The sequence below is a fragment of the Schistocerca cancellata genome, chromosome 1, assembly GCF_023864275.1.
Source record: "Schistocerca cancellata isolate TAMUIC-IGC-003103 chromosome 1, iqSchCanc2.1, whole genome shotgun sequence".
In the NCBI taxonomy this organism is placed as follows: Eukaryota; Metazoa; Arthropoda; class Insecta; order Orthoptera; family Acrididae; genus Schistocerca; species Schistocerca cancellata.
In genome coordinates this window covers 721,974,370-721,993,889 of record NC_064626.1, presented here as the reverse complement: position 1 = coordinate 721,993,889, position 19,520 = coordinate 721,974,370, and the positions used below count along the sequence as shown (strand labels likewise).

General features: G+C 39.8%; 1 protein-coding gene across 1 annotated transcript in view; it reads right to left on the bottom strand.

The window, feature by feature from the left end:
* Window positions 1–398: 398 nt before the first annotated feature.
* The window catches only part of LOC126185072 (tyrosine-protein phosphatase non-receptor type 13-like), a 741,952-nt gene continuing 722,830 nt past the window's right edge, over window positions 399–19,520 (bottom strand). Inside the window, exons 8-11 of the mRNA XM_049927852.1 lie at window positions 18,364–18,730; window positions 13,696–14,044; window positions 4,775–4,924; window positions 399–1,000 (exon numbers count right to left, since the gene is read on the bottom strand). Of these exons, the coding sequence (XP_049783809.1) occupies window positions 872–1,000; window positions 4,775–4,924; window positions 13,696–14,044; window positions 18,364–18,730 (995 nt within the window). The 3' untranslated portion in view covers window positions 399–871. The remainder of the gene's footprint in view (window positions 1,001–4,774; window positions 4,925–13,695; window positions 14,045–18,363; window positions 18,731–19,520) is intronic.

Here is a 19,520-nt window from a genome sequence, read left to right as displayed (position 1 = left end):
ATGAGAGAAATGTAAATGTTCCTTTGATAAATTCTATTTCAGTGATCATAAAATTTCTGGCTGAGACGTGAGCTAAGTTGGTACAGTGAATAACTGTAATGATCAAGGGTTTGAAATCCTGTATTTTCATTCACCTTTGTAACTCTGAAAATGTTTAGTTGTAGAAAATCTTGAACTACTGAAAAATAAAAATAACTGTGAACAATCATTAAAAGATTTGCATTTCCATTGCTCCTCTCCCTTGAAGCAACTCTTCCTTCTTGAAGGAACTGGATATGTAGGATTTGATTATTTGAAATGACCGAGCGTGCTTCAGCCAGAGTTTAATTGGAATAAATAAATTTTACTATTCAATAATAGTACTTTGTTTCTCTTCCCATATGTATTGGTTTCAGACCATTTTACTGGAATGCAAGCATATTTAAAAGAATTTGTTCTCATCTCAAAAACCCAGCCAACAATTCAGATTTTAGAAAAATGGCAAGTAAATTCATTGCCTTTTCTTCGCATGATTGCATAGCAATTAGTTCATTTTGAGTGCTACAAGTCATGCACACTCTGTAGGAAAAGGGCAATCTCTGTACTGAAAATAAAGATATGTTCATGGCCTTTCAATTTAGTGTTGCATCTGGAAGTAAATGTCTTTATGTTAGATGTTGAAATAATTGCCCCTTCTTTTTAGAGGGTATTTATTCTTGCAAATAACTTTTACTGAAAGCCAAGGTATAATTAAATACAGTGACTGTACATTTAAAAAATAACATCTTTGATTGCAAGATAAAATTTAACACAGATGCTTAACAGATGTTATGTAAAGTATCCTTGGTAAGCGGAACAATAACTATAGCTTTTCTTTTTAAGCTTTTGTAAGTCACGTGGTAGGTGTTGTAAGTTCTTGTTTATGTTTCCTTAGAACTGTAATGCCAATTGTCCCGCGTATTTTTCTCAGAAGGTCAATTACATCTGCTGTACTCATAGTCTCAACATTTTCATCATTAACCTGAAAATAACATATAAGTTATGTTAATACATATTACTTTTGAGAGAGGGGGGGGGGGGGGAGGGGTAGGCAAGGAACAAGCAGATAAAACCAGCAATTGCATAGAACAGATCTTTATCACAGTGACAAAGTGAAAAATCCTCATCCTGACATTGAGTTGCAATTCTTAACAGTGAAATTTTATTTTTTGTCACATTGGTAAATGCTGAGCAGTAATACAAGCCAAGTGTCAACAATATCCGCAGAGCAGATATTTTTTAAATATCATTCTATGGCATTATGTGTATTTTATTCAAACAAATAAATTGTAATACCATGCTGTCATTAAATTCTTCATTTTGAATGATTTATCATCATTGTAATTTCATCCAAAGCTACTAAACATTTCTAAGAATAGTGTTATTTTTAACACTCAATTGGTAGGTAGCTAGATTTAAATGTTACCACCCTCCTCTTGAAGGTTGTCCACATGAAGAATGTCTCAAAAATTGCAACTACTGAGAAAGTGGGTATAATATGGTATTAGACAATCGGCTATTAAAACTATATGAAAAAGCTGAAGCTAAATGCGTTTCAGAAGGAAAAGTAGTTATAACAATAGTATGAAAAGGATAGTTGCTACTCCTGAATCATAATGTCGGTACATTCCTTCCTGGAAAAGTAGTTATATTTTACATGAAGACTCAACTATGAGAAAGCTTTGTGCCAGACAAGTGCCACATTTTATTTATTGAATTTTATGCAAAAGTAAAAACAAATCTCTGTGCAGTTTTGTACCATTAAAAGAGGAAAAGATCCAATGGATTTTGTGTGTATTGTGAATGATACTTTGCTCCATCACTTATGCAAGAAACAAAACAGAAATTGCAGCCTGTGACAACACTGAAAGAGGCAAAATCCATTTCATCAAGGAGTCTTTGTCTTCGATTTCCTTGCAAAAGATGAGCAGTAACTGGTAAATGCCTTGCGAGGTTTTTGGATCAGTGGAATGGGAAAAATAGTAAGAAGAGATCGTGACAGCAATAGTGAAATAATTTTTTGTCAGGACAGTGTACCTACCCACTCTTTACTCCAGTAATGGGGAAACTGATGGATCTGAAATATGAATGCGAACTCTGTTCAGCAGATTTGCCACTCTTTGACTTCCACTTGTTCTCCTGCCCACCCCCTCCCCCCTCAAAACAAACCCATTAGAAAACACTTTGGGTTCAATGAACAGAAGTGTGGCAGCTGAGCATGGGTATTCTGCAAAGTTTTCAGTGTTGAACTTTGTTGCATTTCATAAGTTTATATTGCTGCAAAACACCAAAAAAGTGCACCGACCAAAGAAAGACAAGGTCAAGAAGTGAGGGCAGTTTTTATCTTAAACTGCCAAGCAGAGAACTTTTTTCATATTGCCCTTATATGTGTATCCACTAAAAAGCTATTTAGAAAGAGGACAATGTTACAGGACACTAGAAGGTGAAACAAAGATCACCCTGACAAAAGCCTCAAAATGTTAGCTGAGGAACCAACTAAGACCCTGGCTGCCACACACATAGTGATGGATGTTCCACCACCAGGCCAGGCCACTGTGTCAGGTGTGAGGTGCGAGGTGTGAGGATCTGCTGTGGCTATCAGTAGCCTTGTGGGACTCGAGTCATTTTGTAGAGAGGTTTGTGAAATTCGTTTTCGGGATAATGTTTGATCATGTTGCTTCAGCAAATCGGATATTGCTGCACTTACAAAATCAAGTTATTTCTTAAAAAAATACATTGTAGTGAGAAAGGAGCAAAGTACGAGTAACATGCAAGGTCAAGGAGTATTAATAGCATACCTTCTGGGATGGAATAATGACAATATTATGAAATTGCTACTCATCATATAGCAGAGATGTTGAGTCAGACTTTCTTCTGACATAAACACACACACACACACACACACACACACACACACACACACACACACACACACTCATGCCAAATGCAGCTCAGCTGTGTCTGACTGCAGCAGCCAGTGACTCTGTGTGTGTGTGTGTGTGTGTGTGTGTGTGTGTGTGTGTTTCGGAAGAAAGCCATCTGGGCGAAAGCTTACTTGTCTAGTAGTCCTTTTGTTGCAACACAATATCTCCACTATATGATGAGTAACAATCTATACTTTCATAATATTGTCAGTGACATACCTTCCGTTTGATGTAGAAACTTGTAAGTGCAAAAAATGTATACCAAATTTATTTGATGGTGATTTTAATTTCAAACTTTTACTATCTTTTTCTATTACGATTTGCTTGACATGAAATTGTATCTGTATTTCCCGAAGTAGCAGTTTGTAATTGCTGGGACTGCTGATCATAATAATGTCAATGTTGCTCAATATATATTGAACCATCATTGTAGTGCTGGCCTGTTTTACTTATTGAGGCCAAAGAAGATGTCCTCAAAAGAATAGCTGCATTCAGTCCCATTTAAAACACCCATGGTGCTTCTATGCAATTTTGTACAGTCTGTCACTGCTGCTTGTATGTCGTCTGTCACATATGCCTGTCACCACTAGATTTTTTACTCATTCAATTCTCTTCAGCTACGTTTCTGCACAGGTGGATCTCAGTTGTGATATTAAACCTTGTATGAGCAGTAGTGTCATGCTACAAATATTTGCTTTAAGGGTGTCAGGTTGGTTTCAAGGTTCAAACACTGTCTGTAAGGTTCGTTTTTTATTGAGTGCCACAGCCACAAATTAATTGAAGGATGTTTTCATTTTTCTACCTGTCTGTAATAAAATCACTGTCTTTAATCAGCTGATTTCGACTGTTTGCAGATACTAGTACAAATGACAGTGATGTTATTACAACCAGGATGGAAAATGGAATTGTGTTTCAACTGTCCGTCAGTGCTGTTGATGAGAAATTTTTACTCTGGGTTGAATGTTGTTTCAAGAATATTTGTGGAGCCCAGATACATCTTTAGTTTTTGATGAATTCTGTGGTCTCTGTTTGCATTGTTTTTCTTTTTTCTTTGCTTTCTTCAGAGTGCTTCAGATGCCACAGATATGAACATTCCCTCTACTTTGTGAAGAATGCTATCAGTGCTTGATAATAGTTGCACAACATTATTTTCAGACATCTGATTATGTTATTCACTCTTCAATTTGATTTATTTTCTGCATTTAACAGTTTAATCTATGTCAGCCCTTTGGTGTCTTTGCCACTGTTTATCTCAGTTTTATTTTCAAGTATTCTTTTCTGTTCACACTAGTATGCCACTGATTTATTTTGTTTCCCTTGTTGTGTTAATTAATTTTATGTTACTGTATAATTTCTTATTACTTAGTTCAGAAATAGAAAATTTTTGGTGGAATACATCTTATAGAGGAAATGTTGAGCAGTAGATGTGCATATAAATGACAATTTCAAGAGGAATATGTGGCTGAGACATCTCTTCAAGTTGTCGGTTGGGGTAATTGCTTGTTGTACAGGAGAAGGAGCAGTTTAAAGGAAGAAAGAAGTACGATGAGTAGTGTTACAAGTGCTTTCAGTGATGCAATTATTAGAGATGCAGCACAAGCTCTGATAGGACAATGATGGGAAAGGAAGATTCCTCTGTCCTTTTCAAAGAAACTTGTAGCAACCAGGAAAACCTAAATCTGGATGGGGATTTGAACACCATTTCTCCTGAATGAGAGTTCATCAGTGTCTTAACCATTGCATCATCTCAAATGGAAGGTGGTGTGATAGGACAGATGGAGGCTACTAGTAAACCAGCCGCTAATTCTCAAGACATGGTTGCAGAACTTTACCATTAGAACTCGATCACCAGCCTGCAGGCGACCGTCCTTGGCTGCTACACTGTCAGCATAAATTGCACTTATGTAGGTATGTTGCCCATTGCCTTGTAGACTGAATCCCAATCTGCTGTTCCAGCCACGAGTTAGCTCTACCATGAATATCTGAAAATGTAGTAGAAAATCAAAGTAGTTGGGATTTTAAAATAAACACATTGATGAGAAGTGAACACATGGTGAAATGAAATCTGATGTTTTTCTATTTTTCATGTTTAAATGATAGAACAACATTTTCTATAATTAATCAAAAAGAATTGCATAAGCTATTTTAATACACTGGTGACTATGACACTCAGAACACTATGTCAGAATCATGCAGAGTACATTCCTAGTTGTAAAATTTAACTATTTTGTGAGCAGCCATAAGAGCTAAGTGAAAGACCAAGCAAAACAATGCCCAAGATGAATGTTAGTAAGAGAGAAGATAGCCTGCCTGCCACTGGTCAATAGAAGAAATATGTGGAACAGTACTCACTCTCATACCAACTGAAGAATGCTGCTGAAGTTGTAGCTTTTAAGATTTAAAAAAATTGTCATGAGAAACTTGGAACATACACATAGAACAATTGGATAATTGAAAATCCTGAAAAGAGTAAAACCAACAGCTTGAACAGAAAAGATATTGGGGATGCACATTAGGTGTTAACTTGTGTTGTTGATCTAAGTACTCAAATTGATGAATAGTTGTCTTTTCAATACCAGTGTTTGAAAAGAAAGATAGCCATACATGTGCTGGAGAGAAAGAAAATTCATTCCAAAAGTTGGACTGAGAGTATCACAAGATTTTACAAAAGGCTTAACTCTTTTATAAAATTGATTACAAATTTAGCTCCATGTTAAATAATTAAATTCAAGTGACTTTTCAGGCTTTACCGGCAGATCTGTTGCAAATACACTTCTCGGGTTTGCCACCGGTTTGTATTGCATAAGTCCCACAACATTTCATCAATGCAACTGCTCAACATCTTTAGGTGATGGTAGTTGCTGCTGTAACAGCAACAAGATCAGGTCAATAGCAGGCAATACATGTGGCAGGAAGATGCTCGCAGTGGGAGCCGCAGAAAGGCCTTCTGCGTGTTCACTGTGGGCAATGACTGTGCTGCCAGACAGTCCTGTCATTAAGAGCTGAATTAAAACTCAGCAGTGTGTTGCGTGAGGTCATGAATCTGAAGTAGTTCTTTTCCCTGTTTTGGTTTAATGGCAGCCAGTGCTGGATTCCAGTTGGTGAGTAACTGAAAACCTGCACCCATGTTGATAAGATTGTCTGCTGTACGGATATGTGTGGCCTCTTTAACAACACAGTCCCAGAGAGATGACACTGGGGGTAAAATTTCAGTCTTTTGACAAAACATACGATGCCCCGTGACCAGGCAATACTCTGCTACATGCCACAGGCATGTGTGATGCAGTGACCTTACATGGTTCAGCATGGTTGCCCAATATAAGATTTTCCACATTGGCATGGGATCTTATACACACCACATTTCCTAGGGCCAAGGTCATCTTTGACCAAGCACAATAAATTCCTCCATTTTGCAGTGGCGAAAAAACACACTTAATGTCGTGCCTTTTGAGAATTCTTTCTATTCTTGAAGACATGTTGCCAAAATAGGGCAAGAACACCACTGTAATGGGTTTGTCTTTATTTACATCCTTGCTTTGAATTTGCTTAGAACGGAATGCATGGTGTACCTGTCTGTTGATATAGCCATCCTGTTGGAATACTGTTCTTAGGTGTTATAGCTCACCAGGTAGACTGTTTGTATCTGAGACCATGTGTGCTCTATGAACCAAAGAGAGCAAGACTCTTCTGTGTTGTGCAGCATAACAACACCTTGTGGCTTGCTTTGACGCTGTATCATTATTTATGAAAATACCTCTGCAGCGTTTGTTAGAGCTTATCAGCAGTTAGTCTGAAAGAGACATTGTGGCATTGTTTAAACATGTGCTTACCTCAACTTATTTCTTATTCAATGACCAGTATTATCAACAAGTGGATGGTGTCAGTATGGGAATTCCTCCATCTCCCACGGTGGCAAAGTACATCATAGAAGACTCTGAGGAAAAAGCACTCAGTCCGCAAGTCACAAACCTTCCTGCTTCTGGCAGTATGTAGACGATACATTTGTGGTGTGCCCCCATGGAATAGAGACAGTGCCTGTGTTTCTCTGGCATCAGAACTCGTTCCATCCGAATTTACAGTTCACAGTGGAAGATCTTTGGTGTGACGTCATAAGCGAGTGACTGCGTGTGAGATCGCTCTCTAAGTTTTTATATATTTTTAGGTTTCAGATACATATTTTAATGGTTTTTGTGATAATATTTACTATATAAGTGACTTATTAGTGGTTTCTTCATTCACCTCTGCCTTTCTTGTGTTGTGACCTGATATTTGTGAGTGTTTCGTATCGAGCAACATAACCTCTTACCTGTGTTTACATTCCGCGCTGGCCAGTTGCAGCTGTAGCGGCGCATCGAAAGCTAAGTACTAATTAATTGTTTGTGTATAGTGGTTTATTTAGGAACTTTAGTATCCTTTGACCGGTGTTTTTTGTGTTTTCTGGTGAAATAATTTCAGAAGAACCTTTTGGGAACTGTTTTCAGCTTCGTTACTGTGTCATTAGACATTTGATTCTCTTTCTGTATTAGTCTTTTGTTATATTCACATTTGTTGTTTATTAATACTGTTAATAATAGCAGTTACTTCCCTTGTAGAGTAAGTTCGTGATTATTGTAGTCAGGTTTTTAACATCTTCTTATTGTAGTAGCGGAACTTAGAAAAAGTAAAATTTTGCCATGAGTGAGAAGTGTGGGCTTTGCTGTAGGTTCGTGACTAGTGGATTGTGGTGTGAGACTTGTTCGAAGTATTTTCACTGGGCGGAATGCAGTGGGGAAGCCAGTGGGCATTCTGGTGAGATCCTCTCCTGGAACTGCAGGTTATGTAGCAAGAGTAAGTTGATAGAGGAGCAGGAGCGTAATATTTGTGCCCTTCAGGTGCAGTTGAAAAACACACAGGAGGAGCTAGATAGGATGAGGAGGGAGAAGGGGGTTGGGGAGTGGGAGCTGGCTGTTGGCAAGAGATCTGCTAGGAGAAGAAGATTTTCAGCTAGTTTTACTATTGGTGTTTACAATAGATATGACCAACTGTCAGAGTCTAGTGGAGAGGAATCTCTAGTAGCTGTAGATGTAGGAAGTACGCAGCAGACCTCAGTAGTTACTGTGACTAGAACAGTTGCAAAGTCGAAGAGGAAGAAGAAGGTTCTGCTGTTAGGTAGTTCTCATGGCAGAGGTGTAGGCCAGCAATTGCAGGAAGTGTTGGGAGTGAGTACCAGGTCACCAGCATTGTGAAGCCTAGTGCAGGATTGGCTCAGGTGACTGTTAACATGGCGGGGTTATGTAGGGATTTTACTAAAGAGGATCAGGTAGTGATTGTGGGTGGGGCTGGTAATAGTATTGATAGGGATGGGGAGTATGACATAGATGGTGACCTGGAAAAGATAGCCACTCAGACTGGCAACATGAATGTGCATTTCGTGGAACTGTTTCAGTGTCACGATCGGCCTCATCTTAATACAGCCATCAGGCGTAATAACATGAGACTTGGGGGTGCGCTGATGACAGAAAGCGTGGGTCACATTTCAGTGGTGTCGGTGGAGTCTATCAGCAGGACGGGTTTCACTAGACATGGCCTGCACCTCAACAGGTATGGGAAGGGGAGGTTGACAAACCTTATAGGTGACAGCATAGGTGGGGTTGGTGGAATCACTCATGGGAAAATTGCTGCAGTAGTGGGTGTTAGAGCTGCACCTTTTTTAGATTGAAGTCAGGTGATAGGTATTCCTTCTTAAGGGAAGTCTCTCTAACAAAGGAACCACTTTTGACAAAGCTTAGGTATCCAAGTAATGGGGGAATTAGTATATTTCATCAAAATATACAAGGTATTAGAGATAAAGCTAGTGAACTGCTTATAGATGTTGACTCTGAAATTATTGGTATATCTGAACACTTCTTAAATAAGGAGATAATTCAGAGGCTTCCTTTACCAGGATACAGGTTGGCTGGCAGCTTTTCGAGGAGCTCGTTGCGGTGTGGGAGACTAGCCATGTATGTGAAAAATGGCATCCCATTTGAGTCAATTGATGTTTCAAAGTACTGCACTGAAAAGGTGTTTGAATGTTGCGCAGGTGTGGTTAAATTTTATGGAGCTAAACTTCTAACTGTTGTTATTTATAGATCCCCAGACTTGGATTTCTAGAGGAGGTTCTTGGTTCACTTTATAGGAAATACAAAAAGTTAGTTATATGTGGTGACTTCAATATTAATTGTATAAGTGATTTTGCAAGGAAGAGGATGCTGATGAACCTCCTTAATTCATATAATCTTATGCAAACCATATTCTTTCCAACGAGAGTGCAAGGGAACAGTAGAACAACCATAGACAACATTTTTGTTCATTCATCATTACTAGAAGGGCATTCTGTTAGCAAAAAGGTGAATGGCCTTTCAGATCATGATGCACAAATTTTAACTCTAAAACATTTTTGTGCTGCAACAAGTGTTAAATATAGTCATCATCTGTTTAGGAAAACTGATCCAGTCGCTGTAGAGACCTTCGTAAACCTTATCAAGGAACAAGAGTGGCAAGATGTTTATAGCGCTGATACAGTAGACGATAAATATAATGCTTTTCTCAAGACTTTTCTCGTGCTCTTTGAAAGTTGCTTTCCATTACAACGTTCAAAACAGGGTACTAGCGCAAACAGGCAGCCTGGGTGGCTGACTAGAGGAATAAGAATATCTTGTAGAACAAAGTGGCAATTATATCAAAACGTTAGAAACAGTCAAAATCTAAATGCAGCAGCCCATTACAAACAGTATTGTAAGGTGCTTAAAAATGTTATTAGGAAGGCAAAAAGTATGTGGTATGCAGATAGAATAGCCATGTCTCAGGATAAAATTAGAACCATATGGTCAGTCGTAAAGGAAGTGGCTGGTCTGCAGAGACAGGTCAAGGATATAGAATCAGTGCGTAGTGCGAATGTCCGTGTTACTGATAAGTCGCATATATGTACAGTATTTAATAATCACTTTCTGAATATAGCAGGTGAACTAAGTAGAAACCTAGTCCCAACAGGGAATCATATAGCGCTCTTAGAAAAAAGTGTTCCGAGACTGTTACCTGAAATGCTCCTCCAAGATACTGACAAGAGGGAGATTGAGTTAATAATTAAATCACTAAAGACCAAGAACTCTCATGGATATGACGAGGTATCTAGCAGAATACTGAAGTATTGTTCTATGTATGTTAGCCCAGTACTTAGCCATATCTATAACTTTTCCTTTAGGAGTGGTCGGTTTCCTGACCGATTAAAGTACTCGGTAGTGAAGCCACTTTACAAAAGGGGAGGCATTGATAATGTTGACAATTTTAGACATATTTCTATGCCATCGGTGTTTGCTAAAGTTATCGAGAAGGGTGTATATACAAGGTTGCTGGAGCATTTAAATTCACATAATTTGCTGTCAAATGTTCAGTTTGGTTTTAGAAATGGTTTAACAACTGAAAATGCTATATTCTCTTTTCTCTGTGAGGTTTTGGACGGATTAAATAAAAGGTTGCGAACGCTAGGTGTTTCCTTTGATTTAACGAAGGCTTTTGACTGTGTTGACCACAAAATATTACTGCAGAAGTTGGACCATTATGGAGTAAGGGGAGTATCTTACTATTGGTTCACCTCTTACTTTAAGAACAGAAAGCAGAAGATAATTCTCCGCAGTATTGAGAGTGGTAGTGATGTTCAGTCCTGATGGGGCACTGTTAAGTGGGGCATTCCCCAAGGGTCGGTGCTGGGGCCACTGCTGTTTCTTATTTATATAAATGATATGCCTTCTAGTACTGCAGGTGATTCAAAAATATTTCTGTTTGCTGACGACACCAGCTTGGTAGTGAAGGATCTTGTGTGTAATATTGAAACAGTATCAAATAATGTAGTTCATGAAATAAGTTCATGGCTTGTGGAAAATAATTTGATGCTAAATCACAGTAAGACTCAGTTTTTACAGTTTCTAACTCACAATTCAACAAGAACCAATATTTTGATCAGACAGAATGGGCATATTATAAGCGAGACGGAACAGTTCAAGTTCCTAGGCGTTCGGATAGACAGTAAGCTGTTGTGGAAAGCCCATGTCCAGGATCTTGTTCAGAAACTAAATGCTGCTTTATTTACCATTAGAACAGTATCTGAAATAAGTGACACTTCAACACGAAAAGTAGTCTACTACGCTTATGTCGTATGGTATTATGTTTTGGGGTAATTCTTCTGATTCAAAAAGGGTATTTTTGGCTCAAAGACGGGCTGTTCGAGCTATATGTGGTGTAAGTTCAAGAACCTCTTGTCAACCCCTATTCAATAGTCTGGGAATTCTGATATTGCCCTCACAGTATATATTTTCTTTAATGTCGTTTGTTGTTAGCAATATTAGCTTATTCCCAAGAGTTAGCACCTTTCACACAGTTAATACTAGGCAGAAATCCAATCTGCATGTGGAATGCACTTCCTTGACTCTTGTGCAGAAAGGAGTGCAGTATTCTGCTGCATCCATTTTCAATAAGCTACCACAAGAACTCAAAAATCTTAGCAGTAGCCCAAACACTTTTAAGTCTAAACTGAAGGGTTTCCTCATGGCTCACTCTTTCTATTCTGTCGAGGAGCTCCTGGAAGAGCTAAAAAATTAAGCAAATTCCAGTGTTACATTGTTGATTTTCTTTATTTAAACTTATGACTTGTCACCTGAATATGTTTTTTTTTATATTTCATTTTATCTGTTTCTAATATCGTGTTATAATTTCATGTATTGACTTGTTCCATGACCATGGAGATTCTCCTTAATTTGGTCCCACGGAACAATAAATAAATAAATAAAATAAGTGGGAAAAGATGGCATTTTACCATTCCTGGATGTCATGGTCCAAAGAAAAGCTGATGTACACTGGGACCTAGTGTCTATCGCAAATCAGCTCACATGGAGCTATATTTAAAGGCCACATGTTGTCATCACCCTGGGCAATGCAGTCATATCGTACACTCTTTGGAGCACAGAACACATATAGTCTCAGATGCTGACAGTATACCTGGCGAGCTGCAGGACTTAAGAATGGTATGTCAACAGAATGGCTATCCCAATACCAGGGCTGTAAATGAAGATGTAGAGGCACCCATTGAAACGGCACTCTTGTCCTATTTTGGTGGCACGTCTTCAAGAATAGAAAGAACCCTCAAAGGGCATGACAACAAGTGTGTTTTTCAGTGACCAGCAAACTGGAGGAATTTATTGTGCTTGGCCAAAGATGACCTTGGCCTTAGGAAGCATGGTGTGTATAGGAACCCATGCCAATGTGTAAAACCTTATATAGGGCAGACATGCCAAATCATGCAAGAACGTTGTCACACGTGCATGGGGCAACCTGATATGTCAGCTGTAGTGGAGCATTGCCTGGACATAGGGCATCACATGTTTTACGAAAAGACTGAAATTTTATCCCCAGCATCATCGTCTGGGAGGCCACAAATATCCGTACAGTGGACAATCTTATCAACTGGGATGCAGGTGCCACCTGGAATCCAGCACTGGCTGCCATTAAATCAAAACAGAGAAAGTAAGAACTTCTGTTTCATGACTCGATGCAACACACTGCTGAGACTTAATTCAGTTTTTAACCACAAAAGTGTCCAGCAGCACAATGATTGCCACAGCACATATGCGGAAGGACTTTCTGCAGCTGCCAGCAGGGGGGCACTAGGAGCACTGCTTTCCTGGAACTGCTAGCCTCTTTCCACCTATGGGTATTGCCAGCTCCTGGCCAGATGAATTTTGATGCTGCCATCCAATCATCATCAGTCGCATCTTGCAACAGTAACAGTAGCAACCACCACCACCACCTCCTCCTCCTCCTCCTCCTCCTCCTCCTCCTCCTCCTCCTCCTGAAGATGCCAAGCAGTTGCATTGATGAAATATTGTGGGATTTACACAGTACGATCCATTGCAAACCTGAGAAATATATTTGCAATTAAAATAATGTGAGCAAAAATCAAGTGTTTGAAGGTGAAAGAAATGATAAAAAAAGCAACACTGTAAATTATGAAAAAATGTTAAGTAATAGAACTAACTGTGATGAATTTTGTAACAATGAAAGATTGTGAGCTAATTGTTGAACAAATATAAATATGTTGGTGACAGCAGCCATGTGGGGCTAGTTATAACGAACTGATTGTATCTTTTCTTCTTGCACACTGAAGTGAAAACTGAGAGAATTTAGTGTCTCAGTAATTAATCAAATGCTAGAACAATACATCTTGCGACTGAAGTTAAGTACCACAGTTTTATGTTTAACATTACTGCCTCCATCTCTAGCACATAGTATAAGGATGTGGATTTTGGTACCATGAAAATCACCTTGCTGATATTATTTAATATAATTACTGATTCTGAATATATTTTGATGAAATAGAAATGTTAAAAGTCTCATTATGTGTCCGACCCTTGATTGTCAGCATTGCAACTGCAAAGTGTGACATTGTCAACACGTATTTGAAATCGTTTACTAAATGGCTTTTCACACCAGATGGGTCTCATAGTGTCCAATAAGTATATGATAGAGGTTTAATAAGTGGCAGTTTTTTTAAGGGAGAGAACACTGAAAGTGGAAAAAGTAGTGACTGCCAAAGTTAATATGCTAATGCTTATTAAAGGCCTTATTTTAACAGAATTGTACATATGATCACCCTGTTGATGAGTAGCAGCACATGGTTTATTTATGACATATATACTACAGCATGTAATGCTTTTGATGGTGAGTAACTGAATGGCCATACCTGATCGCCTGGTTCATAATCAGCTGGAAGGTGAGCATCTGGTGCCCTTTCTGCTTCTGGTAGACAGTGCAATCCATTTGTGGGACCATTGCCGTCTTCTGGTGTGAAAACCACTCCCTTCCATTTCAGCAGTCCCCCAGCACCTGCGCCTGAAGTACCAGTACCTGCACGATCTGATTGATTGCGATGCCCTGTAGCATCGACTGCAGACTGGTATGCTGGATTACGGTAACTGAATGCAGTACTTGTGCTTGATGTAGATGAGAGTGGTGGCATGCTCACTGGCTCAACAGAGTCAGTGGCTAGTGGCATTATGTCACCACCACCACTACTGCTGCAGCAACTGCTACTAAAACACAAAATTTGAAAATACCAATAGAGGCCTTGCTGCAAGATCATGTCAAATATATTTTACCCTATTTGGTTTCAGTATCTTCACAAGTGGAAAGTGGGTAAGTGCAGTGTTTTGAGGTGGAGTGGAGGAGTGAAGAACGAAGGAAACAACTGCAGGGTGTATCAGAAAGAATCGTCCAATTAAAAAAAATGGTAACTATTGTGTTATGTGAGATATGTGCATGAACAACGTATTGTTGGAAAGAGCAAATTCACAAGTATTACATGGTTCCTGCTACGTAGCAGCAGTGAGAGTCCATTTCAGTTCTAGTGAAAATGGTGTCGGGAAAATGGAAAGCGTTTTGTATTCTATGTTTTACGCACTGCAGGCCAGTAATAACTGTTCAGTGTGACTTTTGTACTAGGTATGGTGTGGTGTGGGTGCTCCTACAGCACAGGCATGATGGCATGAACAATGCTGAAAAACAGGTTGTTTTCAAAAAGACAAATCACCAGGCTGTCCCCAAGTGTCTGACACAGAGGTTGAACACATCCGTCATAGTTTCACAAGGAGCCCCAGAAATCCAGCTCAACAGCTTGACAGCTCAACATGAGAAATGGAGAAATATTCCTGTGATCCACATTGCGTCCAACATTAAATGAAAGAATTCACTGCATGATGGTAAAGTAGACTTAGGCTGTCATTTCATGTTTGTGTGATTGCTTTTGCATGTCAATAACACAAACTTATTTGGAGAAGAACATACTTTTGGCTTCTGTCATTGTATACTGCTTGAAGCCGTCTACTCAGCACACCAATACAGATGGTCTAAATTAAATTGTATAGATAAAAAAATCTACTCAACAAGTAGCAGCAAAACATACACATAAAAGACTGTTGTAATTGTTAAGCTTATGGAGACAGTGGCTCTTTCATCAGGCAGAAGGGTTTAAGGGGAAGGAAGAAGGGTGAAGGAAAAGGAGTGGAGAGATCTAGGGAAAGGGTTAGATTTTTGGAAAGTCACCCAGAACTGTGGGTCAGGGGAGACTTACCATATGGGATGAGAAAGAAAGACTGATTGTTGGGGACTGCATCAGACGAGATTTGAAAACCTGAGAGCTTAAAGGTGGAAGACAAGGTAATAAGCAGACAGAGATTACTGTTTAAACATAATGCGTGAGTTAATAAGAGTGCAAAGCTATGTGCATTGTACGTAACAGGGGTGGGAGGGGGGTGGCGAAAAATAGACGGGAAAGCAATGAAAGATATAGAAAGCTTAAACAGAGTGAAGCAAAGAGTAGCTACAGTGAAGAAATGCTAAGGCAGAAGAAATTTACGTAAATTAAGGCCAGGTGGGTGGCAAGAATCAAGGACATGTTGTAGTGCTAGTTCCCACCTGTGGAGTTCTGAGAAACTGATGTCTGTGGGAAGAATCCAGATGGTGCGTGTGGTGAAACAGGTGCCAGTATACACTCTCTTCTTATGCCCATTCATCCTAATTGATAATTTGGTGGTAGATATACCGATGTAGAAGACCGAACTGTATTTACATAATAGCTAGTATATGACGTGTCGTTTTGTAGGTGGCTCTCTCTTTGATAGGGCTATTGTAGGTGGTGGTAGGAGGGTGCATAGGGGAAGTCTTGCAGCAGGGATGGTCACAGGGGTAGGAGCCATAGGGTAGGGAGATGGATGGAGAAGGAGCATAGGACATGACAAGAATATTGTGGAGATTGGGAGGAAGACGCAAAGGTATTCTAAGTGTGGTGGGCAAAATTTCAGACAGAATGGATCTCATTTCAGGACATGATTTTAGGAAGTCATGGCCCTGTTGAAGTAGCTGATTAAGACATTCCAGACCAGGATAATATTGAACCACCAATGGTATGCTCTGAAGCTGTTTTGTGGACGAAATAGCTGTACCAGGATTGGAAGTGATGGCCCTGGAAATCTGATTTTTAACTGAGCTAGTGGGATAATTACGTGCAATGATGGCTGAGGTGTGAATGGTGGTGTATTGCTGTAAAGAGTCTACCTCGGATGCCAAGGCTGTGTGGAAGGGAATGTTCAACATGGGGTGGATGGCAACTGTCAAAATGTAAGTACTTTTGATTGTTGGTAGGTTTAATGTGGACAGAAGTGGGTAGCTGGCTTTTGGTGAGTTGATTAAGGTGAGTAGGATTGATGTCATATGTTTGGAATCAGGTGGGTGCTGGCTAAGAAAATGTTCAGCAGCCAACAGACCATGTATGTGGGGAATGTTGGTATAGAGAGAGGTGGCATCAATGGTGACAAGCAAGGTGTGTCGTGGGAGTGGGAGTGGGACGGCATGTATTTCAGATGATCCAGGAAATGGTTGGTATCTTTTCAGGGAAGTCTTTGTACTATGGGTTGCAGGTGTTGATCAACTACAGCAGATATACGTTCGGTGGGTGCTTCGATCCCAGCAACTATAGGACGGCCAGGATGATTGGGTTTGTGGATCTTAGGATGAAGGTAAAAGGTGGGGGTGCATGGTTTGTGTGGGGTGAGAAGTTCTATGGATTGAGGTGTTAGTCCTTGTGAGGGGCCTGAGATTTTAAGGAGGGACTGCAGGTTAGTTTGAATCACGGGCATGGGATGTTGATGGCAGACACTGTATGTAGAGGTGTGAGACAATTGCTGTAGACCTTCACTAACATACTCCTTTCTGTCAAGTACTACAATGGTAGATCCTTTATCTGCTGGGAAGATAATGATGGAGTCATCAGCTTTTAGGGAACATAGAGCCTGGAATTCTGCAGAGGACAGGTTAGGGTCATACTGTGGGGACCTGAGGAAGGGGTGTGAAGCAATGCTGGGTGGGAGGAAGGCTTGTAAGGGATGATTTTGACATAGTGATGGTGTATCAAGTTGAGATCATGGTCTGAACTGTTCAACACAGGGTTCAATGTCAGGTTTTCTGTTGGAAAGGTTTTGGGATTGGGTTGTAAAGTGATATTTCTGATGGATATTATGTGTGAAGGAAAGTAGGTCCTTCAACAAAGCAGGGTGATCAGATGCAGGTTTAGGGCTCTAAGTGAGGCCCTTAGATAATAGAGATAAGTCAGGAGTGCTTTAGACGAGAGGTTATGCACATTGTACTGTTGTGATTGGTTCTTGGGATTATGGGTTATTCTTGGTCTGGGAGGCAGAGGTGAAGGCTGTGCGATGTTAAGGAGATTGGCCAAGCTCAGTTTGTAGGAAAGGAGTGGTGGTTGATGGTGTGGCTGATGGTATGGCTGTTTTGGGAGCTGCAGAGGGACAGGAAGGGAAATACCACTGTTCAGGTAGTTTATGAGAAGATGGGACAGCTTTTTGAGGTGAAGTCTGGCATGTTGTTGCAGTTTGAAGTTGGCTTGGCAGATGATACCATTCAAGGAAACATGAGGAACAGATAACTTCAGGATTTTGTAGAAAGAGAGGAACCTGGTAGAGTGGAAATTTGCTGATGCATATAGGTCACAGATTAGCCAAGTAAGAGCAAGACATTTCTGTACTTGAAACTGTAAAAGAGCCCACCATTTCTTCTGTCTCAACATTTCTTCATTTAACTACCCTTTGCTTCCCTCTATTTTATTTTTCTACAGCCTTCATTGTCTTTCCCGTCTATTTTTCATTGCCCCCTCTCACCCCTGTTACGTACAGTGCACTTGGCTTCTCGTGCTTATTAACTCATGCACGATGTTTTAGTAGTAATCTCTGTCTGCATATTACCCTGTCTTCCACCTTTAAGCTCTCAGGTTTTCAAATCTCATCTGATGCTGTCCCCAGGAATCAGTCTTTCCTTCTCATCCCGTACGGTGTGTCCCCTGACCCACAGTTCTGGGTGACTTTCCCAAAATCTACTCCTTTTTCTAGATCTCTCCAGTCCTTATTCCCTTCATCCTTCTTCCTTCCTCTTCACCCTTTCTGCCTGAAGAAGGAGCCACTGGCTCTGAAAGCTTGCCAATGTGTGTGTGTGTTCTGTTGCCACTTGGTGAGTAGATATTTAACTATCCAATTTAATAATTTTGTCAGTAATTGATTGTTTTCATTGTTATATTAGATAGCATAAATAGACACACAGTCCATCAGTTACAACGGAAAACATTGGATTATATAAAAAATCTCACTGTGATACAAAAATAAAGTTATGTAACCTCTGTTATTACAAATTTACATGTGTCACAAAATATGTCATAAACATGCACTTATGAACCTCTTTTACTCAAAAATGTCTTCCTCCCTCTCCTACCCTATATTTCAGACCATAGCTAGAATTCAAAAGTGAAGAATGAGTATGTATAGAAAAGTGTGTAGGTTTACGACCTTACCTGTACCTAGGGCAGGGACTTCCAGGTGCAGGCTCAGGAGGTGGGTCCCCCTCATCCTCTTCCCATTCAGCCTCCCCGCTGCTCCCAAACACCAGACGTGGTTTCCGCGTCTGTGGGGTCAGGCTGCCCACTGCTCCACAGAGATCGAGGAAATTTGGCCTCAGGGGCTTGACAGGCTCTCCCACACTTCCTGCTGTTGATGAAAAGCTGCTGGCATGCCCTCTGGCCCGTGTGGAGTCGGCATCAGCATCGGCACTGCTCGAACATGTCAGTGTGTTGCTGTTGTTTTGTGAGTGCTCCTCAGATGAGTCTGAAGTACTCGTCTGACTCTGACTTGATACCATGTATTTTTGACCAGCTGGCATTCCTGATGGGCATTGAAGAGTATGAGTTTGCATATTCGTCTGATTTGCACATTAGAGAATAAGCTACAATTTTTTGTTATTTATTGTACACTTTTAAAAAACTGAAATATTATTATTTCTAAAAAGTACCAGAAAATGATTGATCTTTTTTACTACAATGAACATAAAGCAGTATGCATTGGAGTGGGTGTGTGGAGCACCTTTTCTGCTATATACACTTTTCTGTATTAAATTTTGCACCAATCACTCACATGAAGAAAATTTTACAAGATAAAAGTGGTCTAAAGGATGTCATATACACCCACATATGGACAGAAATGAGAGGGGTTTTCCAAGAGACACAAAGAGACGTTAGAATGGGAGGTATTCACAAACAGAGTGAAAATAAAAGTGGGACTGTGATACTGTGCTATTGATGTAACCTAAAATCACAATGTTCCTCTGGAAATATAACAAAAACTTATGAGTATTTACACCATCTATTATTTGCTCTAATCTTTTATGGTACTGGAATGCAGAACTGGGCTTCATTTTCTCCAAGACATGCATATCATGATCATTACAAACAACAATGAATGAGTCTTCTGGCATATGTTTAACACTAAACACTTTGTCCTGGTATGTGGAATGAGAAGAAAGAAATACATTGCAAGTATTACAAAGTGTGCTTAAACTGAAATTTCTATATTACTAAACAGCTAATGTGTGGCACAGTTCCGGTTACAGCCTATCTAACAGCTCCAAGGAGCAACAAAATTTGATTTTCAATATTTCATAAAATTATTGACTGAA